The sequence below is a fragment of the Falco biarmicus genome, chromosome 7 (genome assembly GCF_023638135.1).
Source record: "Falco biarmicus isolate bFalBia1 chromosome 7, bFalBia1.pri, whole genome shotgun sequence".
In the NCBI taxonomy this organism is placed as follows: Eukaryota; Metazoa; Chordata; class Aves; order Falconiformes; family Falconidae; genus Falco; species Falco biarmicus.
The window spans coordinates 67,044,764-67,063,144 of NC_079294.1; the positions used below are offsets into that span (position 1 = coordinate 67,044,764).

Consider the following 18,381-nt stretch of genomic DNA (forward strand, 5'->3'; position numbering starts at 1 on the left):
AATTTGTTTCTTGTTTATAGCCAACCTGGGGGTTTCAGATTAGTGTATAGAGCTCAGCCAGCCCTTTGGGGAGCTGGAGGGCTGTTTCTGCTGCTGCCTTGGGAGCATCTTTCCACAAGTCCCTTTCCCTCACCATCCGTTGAGTCTGCCTTTGGTGGTTGCAGCGGTAGGTCAGTGATACACTGTGCGGCAGAGGGTTGCATGCCAGAGGGACATCTCGGCTTCTCATTAATGACAAACCATCCCCCCAAGGCTTCGCTCTGCACTGCCGCAGGGTTGCTGACACCAGCGCTTAGTCACAGTCTTGGAGGCTTTATTTGGGGCCTGAGAATGAGGCACAGAAAGTGGTATTGGAAGAGGAAGCTTGAAGTGAGGCAGGAATCCTTCCCTTGAACAACATGTACGGAGATTTCTAAACCCTGGTGCAGGCTGCCAGGTCTTTGCCAGGCAGTGCAGCAGCTCAGCTGCTCACAAGTAGAGCTTTCTCATAAGCTTTTATAATCACAAAGCTTTGGGGCAAAATCGTTTCCAAACAAAAAGAAAGTTTTAAGCACACACAAAACCAGGCCTGCTTGGACTAAAACAAAATCTGGCTGTCACTCTGTTTTGGAGCCTTGCCTTCCCTTAGGTTCCCTGGTTAGCGTGGCCCTTCTGCACCCCAGACAAAGGGCTCTTTTTCCAGAGGGCTGTGGTTCAGGCCCTAACCTCTTCTCTGAGCTCTCAGGAAGACATGTGGTCCCATCACCTTATGTGCAAACTAATTGAATAAATAATCTTTCCCCAAACTGCTGCTTAACTGCCTGCTTGCCATGCTGGCTGTGAGGGTCTGGCACTTGGTTGCTGTGATGTGCACATGTAAAACCATGGCACTGAAGCAAAGAATAAATGTAGAAGGGAAGGGCCGTTGGTTTCTAGCTAAACAACAGGAGTGAGTGTAAGGAGATCAGGCTTTAGTTCTGCAGAATTTCTGGTGGTACCTTCAGAAGCTGCTGAGACTCAGAACAGTTGCTGCTTTGTTGTGCCATCAACAAAACAGGGAGCTGCTAAGAGCATTCGACTGTCAGTCACCATTAGCTTTGTCACCCTCGTTTTATATAGCCCTAGTTTCATATAGACACTGCTGTGATTTCAGAATGTGCGGCCTCATTTACAAAAAGGCTGGGACCACAACACAGTTGTAAGCTCTTGAAGGCAACGGGAAGGTGCAGAATACCTATAAGATACTTAACATTTAACAACCCCCAAAAACTATTCCAAACGAGACTCCACTAGTATGTGTTGTGAATGTAGTTCACTTCCCCACCTGTGAGAAGAAGTGGATAATTGCAGTTGCTCTGAAAAGTAATTTGTGAAGCCCCCAGATATTGTAGTGATAAGCAGCAAAGAAAAGATTATTGGGGGAATCGGTAATTCTGTTTTCAGGGCAGGGCTTGAGCAGAGTGCAATCAGTAGGACATACTGACCCACGAGGATAAAACACACAATGGGATGGCTCTGTAAGGAGTGCTGCTTGTGTCGTTAAGGAAGGTACTAGCAGGAACATGCATAGCAGGCTGAGTTAGGACTGCCCCGGCAACGTTGGGATTGTCTAATTTTTAAGGGCTTGATTTTTCAACTTTAATAATGTTCTTTAGCAGAAGAGTATTTCTGTGTGCCTGTGCAGTGCGGATTAGGGCACTTCAAGGAGCTATTTGGATCCAAGCCAGTCTGCCATAGAGCCACCTGTAATGTGAAGATGATACTGCTCTCACCTGAAGTGTACGTTGGGGAAAAGCTACATAATAATAGCGAGGCGCTCAGAGAACACAGCAGTGAAATAAATAACACCCTACCTATTGCTCCTGCTGCGTACAAGAAGAGGTTCAAAACACTGAGCAAAGCCACGGGACTTCCCTGGCAGAAGGAGAGAGCTGGCTGGCTGGAGGACAGGCCATGCAGTCCCACCACTCCCTCCTTATTTGTGTCCCATGCTTCTTGCCAACTCCCTCTTTTATGGCCAACTCTTCCCTTCTTCTTAGTACAGCTGTTCAAACCCCAGAGAGTGTATGTCTAGTGTCCACTGCTGTATTTCTTCATTTGCAAACAGAAGATATGGTTAATTTTTTCACTGACTTTGCCCTTATGCCTCATCATATCCGTGCTCAGCTGAATTGGGTTTAGTGCCACCAAGGCCAGAGTCCCAGATTCCCGTATCAGTTCTGTTCTGCAGAGCCACAGAAAGAGGGAAGCAGGCAGAACCTGCTGCCCGCAGCCCTCCCATTGCTTGCAGCCTGGGGGGAAGTTGGCGATGAAGTCCTTCATTGCATCCGAACCAGCACAAAATTACTTGGACTTTCAGTCTGACTCCTTATAGTCAGTGTCACTGTTTGCTGTGCAACTCACCGCTGCTCTAAGAGCTATTCCAAATGTTTTGCAGAAGGACGAAACTCTTACTTTCTAACTACTTTAGTTGCTAGTTGCAAAAATAAAACTACAGCAACAAACTGTTCAGCATAACAAAATCCTGTTCATGAGAGCTATGAAGTACTTGGCAAAGCACAAAGGAATCTGTAGTTTAAACACAGGCTGGAACTGGATGTTATATAAAAACTGAAGTGATATCCAGAGAGCAGAGCTACCTCTCTGGTCCTGACAGGAATGCTTAGGCAAAAATTGACTCTCTGTTCTTGCAGGTTCATGATATCAAATTTCAAGCTCCAACTTTGGAAGAAAAGGAATCATGGATAAAAGCTCTTAATGAAGGGATCAATAGAGGCAAAAACAAAATATTTGATGAGGTAAGAGAAAAAGTGTTCAAACTCCTGTATTTCTCTGTCAGTTCTCATCCGCTGCTTTTTTAGCTAAAAGCAGCACTTGCCCGAGCGCCCATGCTCCCTGTCCTTCCCGCATGCCAGCCGTGGTCAAAAGAAAGAGAAGGATGGTGTGCAAAGCAGGCCAGGTTGCTCCCCTGAAGGCTGGGAGCTTTAAACCACTTCAGTTCCCAGCTCAAGAAAGCAGAACACGTAGAGAGCCATTTGCACCCTCCTACATCTCACTGCCTTTCCCTTTCTCCTGGCCGGGATTAGATGCAGGGAGGCCCAGGCAGCTGGTTGAGTAGATGGTGTGCCAGAGGGGTGGTCTGTGCTGCTAAGAGCTAACATCTCATCCAGAGTCCCATGGGTCGCAAGACCTCACCAGAGTCAGTGGGAGATGGTCTGGTGACTTCAGTGGGTTTGGGATCAGCACATGCATGGGAGTTCTCCTCTCCTGGTGGAAGCGGCTGGTGCAGAGAAGCAGCTGCAGCGCTGAGTCGTGTAAAACTGGAGCTGCAGCCCGGAGACTAGTCTTGCCCACACTGCCGTGATCCTCAGCACCAAGCAGCCTGAAGGAGATGAAGGTATTTGGTTAGGACATGGCCCAGCCTTCAAGACTGGAAAAATCTGAAGTGACTCAGTCCACCAGCTATTCCGCTTGCAGTCTGGAGAGAAGTCTGGTGGAAAGTTACATCATGGCCCCAGCCAAACATGCCTGCCGCTCAGCTGGCCCCAGCACACCTGCACTCCCAGATTCTCCTCCCACTCTGCTGCACAGACAGAAGGATGAAAATTGCACATTCTAGAGCCTGACTAACCTTGACCTGCTCCCTGTTAGCTTGTAAATCAGCCCTGGACTAAACCAAAGGAGCAACGTCTGTTCTGTTGTTGTTTCAGTAACTGAAAGGAAGTGCACAAAACCACCATCACAGGAATGACACAGGAAGAAATGGTCAGGGTAACAAGGGGACGAAGCAAACAGCAAGATCTTTAACAAAGGAAATGAAAGCAATGAGTAAAATTTTTGAGAAAAGGCCTAAGCGCTGCAGATACGGTGCTGGAGACGTGAACTCTGAGAGCTTGGGCTTTGCTTTTATTCAGAAGGGGGCAAAAGCAGGAGGAGAGGCTGGAACATGCTCCTTTTTTTGCTTAAGCAAATGGCACTCAGTGTCAAGGTTTTGCTGGTAGTGGGACGTAGCGGTTCCTCAGGCCCTTGGACCAAGTGGGAAGCAGCACGTGGGATTAAAGGGACCAGCTGGGACCAGCAGCAGCCTGAGATGATAAAACACAGCAGCAGAGAGCTTAGCAGCCAGGTCTGCTCTCATGTTTCAGCGGGTGGGAGATGTGACGTCCTGTAATGCAGTGCAGCTCAGCCCTTGCTGGAGCAATCCCGCTCGGGGTCGGAGCTGCCTGGAGTGGCACAGCACGTGGCCGTCTGGTGGGCAGTGAACTCTGCACACCCCCTTGGCAGCACAGCAAGGTGGGATCTCAGGTCACCTCCCTGGCCTGTGGCCTGGGGTTATCCTCCTTATGAGGACCTGGGCTCTCAAAGGGAGCCAGCCTCTAATTCTCATTCATTCCAGTAAGGATCAAACCTCAGATTTAAAGCATTTCTGCACAGGCCAGGCACAAGCTAATGGGTCAAGCCCTCAGCTGGCTTGGATTAGCTGTTCTCTGCTGAAAGAGCTGTAAACCCACTCTGCCATATCAGCCAGAGACTGGGACCCATTTTCTCCTTTAAATCCCTATTTCACCTTTGCCAGCTTTCCTACTGTACAAACTTGTGGTACAAAGGTCAGCAAACCAAGGACGCACTGATGTTTCCACCATCCCCAGTGCTGCCCCTCTGTGTGGAGCAGGCTCCAGCCCTCAGCCATCATGGCATGGGTGGGTGGGCAGTCACAGAGCCGGCACAGAGAAATACCTTGCCAGGGGGCTGGGACTTCTCTCCCCACATGCAGGAGGCAGTGGATTTCTCATCTGATTCCAGGAAATAAATTTGTTAATTCAGCTAGAGTTGCAATTAATCCAGGTCACTGCTCACACCTTCTCTTCAGCATCCTGCAGTCATTAGAGCTGTAGAAGGAAAGGTCTGTAACAACGCACTGCTGATACAGTTCACAGTCAGGTCACGGTTATTAATGAGCTTTCACCTCGTAAGATAGCAACAGCAGTTTCAGCGCTGTGCTCTGCCACATGCAGGAGCTGGTCCAAGCCCAGGCTGCAGCAAGGACAACAAAGCTGCCTTGTGTCCTTCCTTCCCTGCCCCTTAGGTAGAGGGGAGGTTAGCCATCACAAACTTCTGAAGGCTGGGTGCGTTGCTTTGGGATGTCTGTTAGATGAACAGAGCTCTGTACAGGACAGATACCTTAATATCCCTCACGTACATGCAGAGCTTTGCAGGCGGACTGCAACTGAAGTCTGAGGCAAAGACTGTAGTTGTGAAATATTCATCCAAATGCTGCATCCCTTCATGTGTGACTGAGAATTTTATAGACATATCTTAAGAAGTTAATGGCCCTTTTCCTTTTTTCTTTCCCTCCTCTTCTCCTTTTTAAAGGTGAAAGTAGATGAGAGCCTTTCCTTGGACCATGTAACTCGGGACAGGGTGAAAATGACCCACGGACGAAGGCCACCCACGAGAAGTCACCTGAAGGAGGTAAGTGCATGCCCCTGGGGTGAGCCATCTCCCCAGCTGGGATCACAAGAGCTGCTCCATCCACTTCGGTACAAAGCCCCAGGGAAAATCCCAGGTACAGACAGCCCAGAGAAAGCTGACAAGGGAAACAGCTTCCTCTGGGAAAGACTGCACCAGCACCTAATGAAGCTCCAGGTTCCCATAGAACTGTAGCTGCTGCAACACATTACAATATATTTAGCTTTCCATAACTCATGAGCTGCTTCACCATCTGGTGAGAGCCATTATAGTTTCACTTTAATCAGAAGAGACGAAGCTCCTATATTTATCTTCTAAGAATTGATGATTTTGTAGCCACAGTGGTCTAAAGGTATAAGAACTGCATGGTTTGTGGGGAGAAGCTGTATTTTTTATTAAGCTAACTGAAAAAAGCAGACAAGCTTTCAAGCTTACAAGCCCTTCCTTAGGTCTGAAACAGAATACATTATTCTCCCAGGCAGTTTTATGGACTAGCCTGTCTACTCTTAACTGACTTTCTGGATCTGTGACTTAAAAAAAAAAAGAAAGAAAAACCAGCACAAAATAAACCTGCAGTTCATTTCCATGGGATATGTTCTTACTAATGTGTGATTCCTGTGATTTATGAAAAAGTTTCCACAGACAGATTGATATTTCAGCAGAGCATTAATCTCAGCCAGGGTTTTTAAATCAAACCTCCTTTCTTCAGACTTCTAAGACTCTGACTTATGTGTCTGCATGGCACTCAGATGACCCTCGTGCAGAAAATGAGATGCCCCGAGACTTTTTACTTTGCATGGAAATGGAGGGAGAGTGTCTCTTCTAGAGAAATGCATGGGAATGAATCATAGATTCCCATCCACTCCTCCAGAAAACCGCAGGAGAAAACATGACAAAAGTCACAGCAGCACTGAAGTGTGGATTTTCTGTTGCCTAATATGGGTTCGGTAAGGCAGGAAGCCCTTCCCTAGGCACTAAAAAGATCTCTCTCCCCTGCTCAGCTCACTGTGTTCACGAGATACCTCTGAGGTTAATACCTGTAAGACCTCTCACCTTCAGCCAAATTCAGGGGAAACTGGCTTACAAGTTCAGAAGCAGGAATGAGGGGAAAGGGAGTGGATAGAGCCTGCAGAAATATGTGTGTCGTGGCTGCTGGCTGCAGTATCATGAAGGAAATGGGATGAACAATGATTTCCAGTATCAAAGCCGGCCAGGTGAGGACGGGTCAGGGCCAAGCTGCCAGGATGCAGCTTGCCTCTGTCTCTCTGATGGCCTGGAAAGGCAAAGAGAGATTCTTAACTAAACTCTGCACTGCATAAGTCTGGCCCTGGCTGCAGCTACGCCTTCATGTGGTTTTGGGTTCACACAGGAACTGTCACCCTGTTTCTCCCTCTGGGGCACTGAGCTTGCACACTGCAATGTCTTTACGAAGTCCATCCTTTTTAGGAAAAAAAACCCTACTAGAGTGGTTTCCACACAGCCTGTGGCTTGAAGGAGGTTTAACCAGCTGAGGCTTGGTCCCAGTAAGACAGGGATGACATCAAGTTAGAGGAAGCAAGCAGAAATATTGCAATAGTATCCATGGCCAAGCAGTCCAAAGATCAACTTGGTTTATATGTTCAAGTAAAACTATGACAGTCCCAAAAGCAGAAAGGAGGTGTGCTTTGGGTAGGCGTGTTGTAAATGAAGGGGGTAGAGGGATTCAGCTACCACAGGATAAAGAATTAAAATATAGCAGAGCTGACCACTTAGCACCGACAGGAAAACCAAGAATTAAGGTTATTGTGGAACAGGCTTTGAGACGTTCTTCTGAAGGAAGTAGTAAAATAAGTTCTGTCCTTTTGTCCTAATTCTTGACTGCTTATGGTTACTGGCTTTTGCACAATATTCTCATGCAAGTTGCTGCACTGTCAGTCAGAAAATAACAGCAAAATGCCCGTGACATTCACAGAATGTACTGGTCTGGGGGAAAAGCAGGACTGTGCAGGGGGATCAAAGTGCTTCACTATGCACTATAAGATTTGCTGCAATGTACATGACTTCACCCAACTTTCTTCTTTGTTGGGTGAGATGTTTGGGACTGATGATTATCATAGCTCATTAAATTTTAGCACAGCAGATCACATTGGGTTTCATTTACCAGAATAACGGAGGTAGAGCTGGCTACGAATGTTAGAGGGTAGCACAGGGCGATGCTGCATGGAAGAAGCACAAGCTCCATAGATTGCTCTTGAGCTATAGAAAAAACTGCTCTTAAGAGCACCGCTTTTGTTATCAGTCAGGTTCTTCTTGCAGTGTTGACAGTTCTTAAGTATATATGGGGTGGATGTGTGAAGCGGCAAGCCCTTGCTTGCTGTGCTGGTTGTGAGGGTCTTGCACTTAAATGATGGAGCACAGGATTGATGATGGGGTAGATACTGAAAAAGTTCTCTCTTCTATTTCAGGCTGCCAAGTCTACATCAGATGGTATCCTGCGACTAGATCTGGATATAGTGGACAACGGACCGCCAAACTTGGATTCCACCATCAGTGAAAGTGACAATGCACCACCCCAGAAAGAAACTCCAAAGCCACCTATGCCACCCATAAAACCCACTGGCACAAAAGAAGACCAAGATGCAGGGAACAATGTTCCTGACCAGGAACATAAAAAACCTCTGTCTCCTCCGTTGCCTCCAGATAAGAAGCTTAAGGAAGGCATAGCATCAAAGGACAGTGTAAATGCCAGGGAAGAGGACTCTGTAAACCCAGAGGAGAATATGGAAGGATCCCAAGCACCAAGTGAGGAGAACAGAGAGAACCTCATCGAGGTCAGCAACAGGGGCATAGCAAAAGCACCAATTCCTCTTCCAGACAAGCTAAAAGTAGCTTGGGACCAACCAGTCCTTGAGCCTAAAAACACAGAAGACTTGAAATCATCAGGAGATAGCAGCAAAGACAACGTTGCCGAGATTGCTGCTGCAGATGTTACAAAGCCTCTGGTTCCTCCTAAGGTTCTATCAGAAAAAATGCTAGCCACAGTGAACTCCAGCCATGGTGATTTGGAAGCTGGGGGCTGGGAAGACCTGGAGTCTGACAGGTCCAAGCCCCCAGTGAATGGGATTGCAACCAGCGAGGTAGCAGAGTTCACATCCCCAACAGCTGAAGCTGAAGAAGGAAATGGGAGAACCTCTGCCAAGAAGGAACAGCAGACTTCAGCAGAAGAGATACAGACTTCCTTAGCTACAGAAACAGACCACGACAGTGTAAAAGCAACTGTGGAGGAGAAAGAGTGTGCAGAAAGCACTTCAGGTCTCAAACCTCGCAGTTCTTCTCTGGGAGACTTGCTGTCTGATTCCAAAAATACACAGAGAGCACTTCCAAGCCAAGGTTTCCCCAAGGGTTCCCATCAATGCTTAGCTAAAATGGAGGAGAAAGTTGCTAATGAAAGGGAAAAGGCAGAAAAACTTCTGCAGAAGGTTTTGCGTGAAGGGTTGGAACAGGCCCAGGAGGGGAATGGACCCCCAGTGATGGCAGAGACATTGCTCAATGAGGCAGTAGAACAACTTCGGCAAGCTACACAAGTTTTGCAAGAAATTAAAGGTCTCGGAGAACTGAAAAAAGAAGCAACACAGAAACAGAAAGAAAAGCAAAAGGATCTAGTGACTCTTTATAGAAGAAGTGCTCCCTGACATACGTTTCGAAGAGACTTCTTTCTCAAAATCAAAGCTAAACATTTGCCATTTATGATTTGTACCATTGCTAGGCCAGTGTGTAAAAGGTGGTGTTTTGCTGTGCACACACCACGTTTATGGGACAGAAATGAGCTTTCAGTTATAGCATCTTTTTCTCTTCATGTTGTACATACCAGTTCAGTTCTAATCCTCTTAGCACAGCAGAAAGTTACAGGACATTGAACAGTTTCAGAAATGTGAATGCTCTTTAAGGACTATATCCAAAGTCCTTTCCATGAATCAGGCCTTAAAAATTACTAGTAGTCAAACCAAGCCAGATTTTTGAAAGGAGCAGAATGGCTATTCTAGCAAAAGCCTCTGTCTATTTGTATTTACAGAGAAGCAGATACCAAATTACACTGGCACTTATCTGGTTTTCCCAGTTACATCACTTAAGGATAAATGTAGTCAGTGTTTGTTCACTTGCTGGCAAGGTTTCCCTGACCACCTGGCCCAGTGTACATCTGGGAATGTAAAGATAAATGGTTTAATCTTCTCCAAAGATACTCATAAAACCACATCCACGATTAAAAAGTGACCTCGCACAGAGGCAAACAAAAACTGGCCAGTTCGTGGCTACAAGTCGTGTCCTCAGACCTGGAGCAGCTGTATGAAGCACTGAGTCTGGCTCTGCAGAGCTTCAGGTGTGCTAAGCACTGTGTAAGTGAACACAAGTCTCAATGCATCATTGCTAGGCGAGTATTAATTGTTCCTGTTTCATTAATAGGGAACTGAGGCAAAGAGGTTACACTTGGCCTTCGAAGGAGTGTCTTCTGGCGACGGAACACATTTGTTATTGAGGATCATGCCTATCTGGTAACTCTGAATCCCCTCATCATTGTAGGGAACAATTAGCCAGGCATTTGGAGAACTTGTGTCCAGGAGAGCCCCAGGAGCTTCTTAGGAGAGCTGTCATTAGGAAGCTGGGATGTGTGTTCCTTTAGCTGTAGGCTCACTCTCTGTGTTGTCTTGGGATGTTAACTGACAAGAGCATGCATCAGGCAGCAGGTCTGGGTGACATCCCTCTTCCTATTTAACATGTCTCTACCTGCTGTGTCCTGGCTAGCCTGAAAGCCACGGTTTGGCACAGACATCAGTAATTGGAGTACATGGAGGGAAAGGCTTTTTGCACGCACAACTTTGGGGCTGGTCCCAGTGGCTTAAGTACATTAAAATAAAAATGCATCGCTACAGAAGGGTCTGAGGAAGGCATTGCAGAAGGCTCCGGCACAATTCCCACAACTTCCCTGCCCACCCACTGAAAGCAACCACAGCTCCCGTGGTCTTTCGTGATTACAGCTGTGATAAAATCATGTCTTTGCATCACTGCTGTATTAGGCCCTCACCTGGGCTGGGTCCCCTCCCCTAATCTCTACAGTTGCTCTTGATGACAATCGTGTGACAGCCTGAAGGGCTTCTCCTTTGCTTGAGCCAGACTCTGGAAGCATGGAAAAGGGTGATCTTCCCAGTCTGGTTTTAAGGAGTGACATGCTACCTAAGATCTCGTCTCTTATTTGCTGGCCCTGCCCTCTTAGCTCACCCATTTCTTTTTCTTCTGTTCTTTCTTTTATAATTTCCCAGGTTCCACAAGGCTGCAGCAGGCTGCCAATACCCTCCATAGCAGCAGCTCAGTAAAGTTCCATCTAAGCCTCTTCTGAGGCTGGGCAGTGGGCACTTCAGGTCTAAGCACAGAAATGTTGGTTTTGGGCTTCCAGATATCCTGGCTTTCACCGCCCAGAGCCAGCAAGACAGGTAGCGACTAGAACTGGTGTTTCTGCCTCTTTTGATTAAACCAGCCTTGGTTTTAGTGGTCTGTCCCCCTCTCAAGACAGCCATAGACATTGCATGGGAATTCACTTGTTATTCTCTCACGTGGAAAGTTCTACACAGTCAAAACACTCAGGGCTCAGGTGCCAGAAAGCTCTGCTTTGAGACAAAAAGTTTCCTACGTCCTAAGCCCACTCCCAGGCACGCAGCCTGGAGCAAACTCTGGATCTGTGTCATTTGCTGCTGTAGATTCAATGTGAACCATGGGTCTTATTCACCTTTCCAGACATACTTAGGACAAGGGCTAATAACACAGACAATAATCAGTGCCTATCTGCTATCTAAATGTATTTTTCTGCATGTGCACTTTTGTTTACCGAACACTGTGTGGTATGAATGTGAGCTGTCAGAACCTGGTGTGCACTGGAAGTCAAGGGACATCAGCTACAGAGAGCAGGGAGGCTTTTGCAAGATGCAGTTCTTTAACGAGAGATGAATTAGATGGGGGAAAAAACAGTTCACACTCACAGGAATATAACCAGGGCAAACTCTGGGTCCAGGTTCACATCCCAAAGCTGAAGCCATTCCTAAACTCCAGGATGGGCAAATCAAAGCCTGGAACTGAAAACCCAGGAAAATGAAAACAGCTTATGGGATAGCTCAGTCCCCTAATTTATATACAAAGGCTTTTGCTCTCACAGGTGTTTTGTTGTGGCAGTATGTTCTGTGGATACTTGTCTGACAAAGCGCTGATGAAAATACCCAGACATCCCTATCTGTTACAGCCAAACCTACAGGATGTGCTTATATTTACTGTATATTTTTATATTATACTGAATATTCTAATGAATAAATGTCTGACATGTTACTGAATACCCATCAGTAGGAATCTTAACAGGTAAAACACCCTGTATCTGTTAAGAAATGGACAAGTTAAATCATTTTACAAGCTACAGCTAATTACTGTATTTGCTGTACTAACAGAACTTACTAGATTTGTATTATGTCTTGTAAATAAGTATAACTTAAGTGGAATCTCCATAGCACCCAGTAACTCTACTGCTGAAAATGCTATGTTAGACACTCTTTGGTTTTAACTATTTTTTCTAATAGGGTTAGTAGTTTCATCGTAAAATGTCTAGCCCAGCTGTAAACCTGATGCACCTGGACCTTGCAGGAAAAAAAACCATCATGTTCCTTCTGCAGTTTTCCCACTTTTCTTCTCATTCTGGTCATAAGCCAGGCTGTGCCTAGGGCTGGGGAGTGGGTTCTCCTGCAGCTGCCTCCTGGGGTGTTTTTACATCATCCTCTGAAAATGGCAGTGCTGGGCAGAGTCAGAGACAGGATCCTGGTCTGCTCTGACCTTATACATTAAGTCCCATCTTCGGGGTATGCCCTGCTACCGTGCACTTTTTTTTTAATCTTCTTTTAAACTTAACATTTAAACTTACATCTAATTTCTGGCTGCACTAAGGCTGGTTTTCTTGTGCCTGAAAACCCTCTGGGCATGAAGCGCTGGGGCTTGAGTCTGTGTTTTGGGCTGTGCCGCCAGGTTACATGTCTGTGACAGGAAGGAAGTGAGTTTGCAAGCAAGCAAATGTGGATGGCTATCTGAAAAGCAACTGCTGCAGCCCGTGGAAAGGCAGCACTTTGTCTCCTGCTTGTAAAGAGCTTTGAGATTTGGCAATAAAACCCCCCTTTTAAATATCAGCTGTTTAAGAGCCATTTGTCCTAAACAGGAGCAAAGAAGATCCACCAGCAGCAGTACATGGAGGCTTTACCCTGGAGAAGGGCATGCTGTACAGGCTGTGGTCAGGCTGGGGTGAGCTAGATGCTGTGCTAACCGCAAGTCTGGAGGAAGGAGAAGTGCTGGGGGCTGCGGCTGGCACAGAGCTGGAGCTGCTGCTGCACACAGTGCAGTTCCTGAGTCATCCCTGCCTGCCAGCTTGGCTGCCTTGGCCAGAAAGCACGGCCGAGGCCAGGATATGCTCCTGCTGCTTCTGGAAAGCAGTGGGCAGCATCCTCATTGCTGGAGACCTCACCAAGTGCAGTCTCCAGCAGTGCTGTCTGGGCAGCCCTTAACATCTTCATGTGGACTCTCTGGTGTCTACAAAATGTTGAGCTAACTCAGCAGTCATCCTTGTGGTGGTAAGCAACACCAGAGCCTCATTCCTCTGCCCAGATGCCAGTAAGCTACAGGAAGATTCGTACCATAGTGACTGCTTCCCTTTTGTGACAACTGGGCAGGAACTGGTCAGTAGGTTCAAAAGTTACAAGGAAGCAGGGAAAAGAGTGCAATATACACGCCATCCTATTGCACAAGTTTGGCTTCATTTGTCTAAAAAAAACGTGCTTAGCAACTCCTCTAACCCCTTGCTGGGAAGGGGGCTGTACCTCAAAGGAACCTCCAAGACACAGGGTTTATTTCTATAGATACACTGTAAAGAAAGGCACCCTCTTCCTCTCACACTAAGAAAACAGACAACACATCGCATTCTGGCCTTAAATTGTTGTTGGTAAGGAAGGCAAGTGTCTAGCACCACATAAAACATGATCTAAAAAAATGCAAAAGAAAACATACATAATATTGGCATATGAAACATTTGTCTAATTCCTTTTAATCCAATGGATAGTCATGGGTTACTGGTTCAAAGAGACTATGTTATCATGTAAACTGAAATAAAAAATGCAGGTCTTAGGTTCCGTCCAGTGATTGCACAGGACTCAATAATTTGCAAATGAAAAAGAGCAGAAAGAGCTCTTCCAGTCCCAGGGTGCCAAAAAATTTACTACAGCATTGGCTGCTCTACTCAGATGACTAATTATTCTTGCTATTAAAAAATGTGGGTTTTTATCTAAAATATGAGTCATCAACAGTGAAGCTCTCCAAGACTTGCCCTTTCCAGTTTAAAGAGACAATTTGCAGGCACAGAAGATATCCACCATGTTTAGAGAATGGAGATCCCCGTTTTTTTATGATATGCAAGTTCACATAGTTCAGAAAGCCAGTGCTTAATTTATTCCAGGAAACTTAAGTCACCATGTTCTTCTAGCACCTTACCTCATGGCTAAGCAACCCACAGTATTCCTGTGACAGCCACCAATGTGATGTTACAAACCATTAACAATTTCATTCTCAGCAGCAGTCCTGCTGCCTGCGATCAATGCAAGGTACTTTAAGCCACGTATTTCCCATCCGCTCCTGGGTATCAGAGACCCAGTCCCACCAGCTTCACTTCAGAGAGCAGCTGGAGGCTTAGTCCTCGCATCTCCTGCTTTCAGTGTTAGTCCCTTCTGCCTGAGCTAGACCAGCCTAGCAGTTCAGAGGTTGTAAAACACAATATATGAGGACATGGTGAAGGAATCCTACCTTAGTGCATCATTACTGAAGGTGACGTAAAGCACGTGTATTCACATCTATAGAAAAAAAAGAAAATGGTGGAATATTGCAAAATGCCGTTTGGACGAAGTTATTACAGGAGGGATGGCTGTCAACAGCTTATCACATTGACTGGATAAAGGGAAAAAACCAAAGTTGGCTTAACTTGCAGCAAAAAAGGATTAAAGACCTCTATTTAGGAAACTTCCAGGCCCAGGGTGGATGTATTCTAGAATGGGATCTCCACCACTGGGATTTCTTAAGAGCAGTATGCAGGGAAGGTGGGTACATCTCACCCTCTTTGCATGGAAAGGTGGATGAAACCGTTGCCTGAGGTCCTTCTCAGCCATATGGTTTCTGCAGGACACTGACAGAAGCCTCAACAACCAGACTCAGGGGCTAATAAACACCACAGGCTATTCAGGTCTTTAACCCTGTTTTCCCTCTCACTGAGGCACTGTGAGATGATAAACGTGGTGCTCTAGATGTCCCCTGTGACCCTGCTCACACCTCCTCAGCTTGGCCTGCCCTCCCCAGCTTTATTCTCTTCTCTTCTCCAGCTTCAGATTTCAGTTCTTGTCTCTCCTCACCTTCCCATCTCATGTCCCTTCTCTGCCAGAACAAGTGATTCCTGGAAAACTCAGCACTATGTTGGTAGAAGCTGTCCATAAGTTTTAGTTGTGCCGCTGCCAAGAAAAACCTCCTTACCTTTTGCCCCCATTGGATTCATGATAAGTTTCTACATCCCCATGGGAGATAAGTTTATGCTTTGGAATGTGATCAGTTTTCAAAGTCAGGAAATTAATTTTAAAATTATTTGCTCAAGCTAAATGAATGAATGGATCAAAATGCTGGGAACCCAAGCTAGAACTACCTCAATTTTTTTGACCAACAACGCTATTGACAGTTCTTTTATAGCATCTTCCGGTACCTTAAGGTGGTTTGTGACCAGGAATGAATTCCGCCTTGTAGTGCAGCCAGGAGGGACAGTGGAGCTTCTCACCATGAAGAAAGAAGCAGATACTTTTATTTTTAATTGCTGCAGTAGTGACATTTTGCAGCAAACATTAGATGACCTGAACATTTAGGTAACCAGATGAAGTGCTCCTAAAAACAGCAAACAAACCAAAAAGACAATTTTGAGAATTTGTCCTTTGACAACTTTTTTAACCCTTAGCAGTGATAGGAACAGACCTCCAAATCCTGCCTTCTTTGGGCAATATGACAGTTAAAGAATTATTTCCAGCCCGTAAGTGGATAAGACATACTGTGCAACTACTACAGATAGGTGTTAAATCTACCATATTGTTCATTTAAAATAAGAAATGAGAACTTGAAGTATTCTGGAGATGTTCTGGGGGAAAAGACAAAGCCATCTGGAGCAGAGATGGTAAGAGTGTGTACTGGAGAAGAGGTCAGTGGTAGGAAGAGGGCAAGACATGGGGAGGCAATGCTAAGTACTATCTCCTGTTCATGGATAAGGATGTGACATACAGGCAACACAAACAGATCCAAACTCTCCTTTCCCTCAGAACTACACAGTAGGGTCATATCCAGAAATAAGGATATTTGAAAGCTGGTTACTGGCTTTCCCTTACCCCTTACTGAAACATTTAATTCCCTCTTGGTCTCTAAATAGTTTCAGATGCTCGGTGAAGTTTTTAACTATATTAATATTTTTCCCTCCCACCCAAAAAAACTCAAGTAGTTTTGGAGGAAAATTATTGTTTCTTCTGGAGAAACCTACCTTGCACAGAAAGAAATCCTTCTTAAAGGAGAAATGCTAATCAGTTTTAGATTAAAGTTATGTAGCACATTACTGCATGCTGGGATATTTATCACTGAAATTGATAAAACACTAGAAAATCTCCAAAAGTCCAATGGGTATGCAAGCCAGCATGACTAACTGGGTGAGGATCTGTGCAAACAAAGCTGCAAGTTCCTCTGCTATTTCATTCGCAACAAGAAGGCAATTTTGAAATACTGGCAAAATACCCCGCATTTGTTTATACCACATCACCATGACAGCAAAGCACCGCCCCGTTCTTCACGTATTGTACATCTTTGCAAGAAACAGTGGTGAAGGGGAAATGAAGCTCAAAGCAAAAAACATGGCCAGATGTCATACGGGATATCACACGAGATACAGGCTTGGACCTATGTTCTCCAGTGCCAGTCCCCAGCGTGTGGATAACATTCCTGTCCAAGCAACAGAGCCTCTGATCAGCTCTTTCTCTGGAGCAACGCTGAATTTTCAAGAGCACGGGTTGAATTTACTGAACAAGGCAAATAAATTCCGTGTGTTTTTGACTGCCAAGAACTAATGAACTTCTGAAAGGTCATCAGTTCCAGCAATAGTTATGTATTCAAATGACAGGATTGCTCTCAGCTTAGTCACACTTCGGCTGGCGAGTTCAAAACCACCCACTTCCAAGGGTGGAATCAGGGCCTCATGGGAATCGCTGGTGAGAAATTTTCTGGCAAAACATTTTCAGGGCAAAAAAGCAACCCAAAACAGTTAACAGAAGACTACAGATGTGGAAAAGTGCCCCTGTTTAAAAAAAGTAAGAAGAAAGCTTTGAAAAGTTGACATTTCAAAAAGGGACAGTTTTTCTCTGTAGCATGAAAACACAATTTCAACACTTCATTTAATTTACATTTTTAAATTTACCCTAAGTTTTTAAAAGTATGAAATTACATATTTTGATGGAACTCATGTGATTGCTTCCTGTCTGCTTACAGAAGTTTTAATTATTTTTTTCCCCTTGCTCTAGATAGGGGAAGAGAATTCAAACCGTTGGGAATGTTGATAAATGGGAAAGCTCTTTCAGTCTGACCTAGGCAGACAGAATAGGATTCTTGTTCATTTCTTTCAAAATGGGTCACAGATGAATCCAGTCTGGCTCCTCTGCTCCTCCAAGGAGCAGTTTCATTCTCAGGTGATCCAGTCAGGCCATGGGCTGTGGTGGTCTATTTGTTTTGGCTTAAGACAACAGTAGCTGCACAGGTACAGGGTTGTGTTTTTTAAATAAGTCTGTCATTGCTCAGAGAGAAAATGCCATTTTCTCAGACAATCACAGTAAACTTACAGATGTCAAAGGAAGCAGTCCCTAGAACTTCTGGAAGGACTCTGGTCTCATTCCTGTGACAGGCTTGCATTCAAGAGTGTCATGTTCTTCTGGTAAGCAGCTCGTTTGGAATTATGATATTATCCGCACTAAACACAAGAGATGTAAATTTGGGGGCTTGCAGCCAAAGCCACCATTCCTATAGAATAGAAAGAGCACAGGCTGTTCTCTACAGCTCTGCATGCTCCTGCTCTGCTCATTGCAATAGAATCAGAGGGCAACCTCTGCAGCAGCCCCGTCCTGATTAGACATCGCCCCTGTGGACTATGAGACATGTCAGCAGAACAGAAGGAATTTTTTGGCCTCCACATCAGGGCCCTCGGAGGACCCCTCCTATTCACCACAGCGAGTAACCGCAAGTTGAAAAGCAGTCACTGCCTACCCCAGTTTCCTGGCATTTAGGTAGACACTTGCATCGGCTAATTATCACTAGCCTTGTACTACCCACTGCTCCCAAATATTGCAATGAACTTCTTTAGAGAAGAACACAGTATCTGCATACAATGCCACTAATACCATGGAAATAGCGTCTGGGTTTGAAGATGTAATGTCCACAGATGGGTTCGGCACAAAGGCACTGATGACAGGAGCCAGCTCTTTGGGTTTTGACCCCAATTTCTAGATTCAGCAAACAACGGAGGCCAACAGAGTTTAATTATTATTTGTTTTCAGAGTGGCTAGGCTCTTGACTGAGTTACTGTGGCTGTAACTGAGCTGTGTTACAAGCCATCTCCAGCAAGAAGGCACTGGAGCAGGAGGTAATTGAGGGTTGGCTCCCGGAGGGAATTTTCCCTTAAAAGGATAACTACATTGTCATGATGAAACCAGCTTGCTTCCACTGCCCGCAGAGCTTTTTGCAAACACGGCTGCCAGAGCTGGGGGTTGTGGTGAGTATTAGCAGCAGACAGCTAGAAGCAGCAGGGCAGTGTCTGCTCCTTAAATGCTA

At 45.6% G+C, this 18,381-nt stretch overlaps 1 protein-coding gene across 1 annotated transcript in view; it reads left to right on the forward strand.

Annotated features, from left to right (window-relative positions):
- Nucleotides 1-12,638, forward strand: part of PLEKHO2 (pleckstrin homology domain containing O2) — a 28,795-nt gene extending 16,157 nt beyond the window's left edge. Inside the window, exons 4-6 of the mRNA XM_056347836.1 lie at nt 2,673-2,777; nt 5,353-5,451; nt 7,893-12,638. Of these exons, the coding sequence (XP_056203811.1) occupies nt 2,673-2,777; nt 5,353-5,451; nt 7,893-9,119 (1,431 nt within the window). The 3' untranslated portion in view covers nt 9,120-12,638. The remainder of the gene's footprint in view (nt 1-2,672; nt 2,778-5,352; nt 5,452-7,892) is intronic.
- Nucleotides 12,639-18,381: the final 5,743 nt, after the last annotated feature.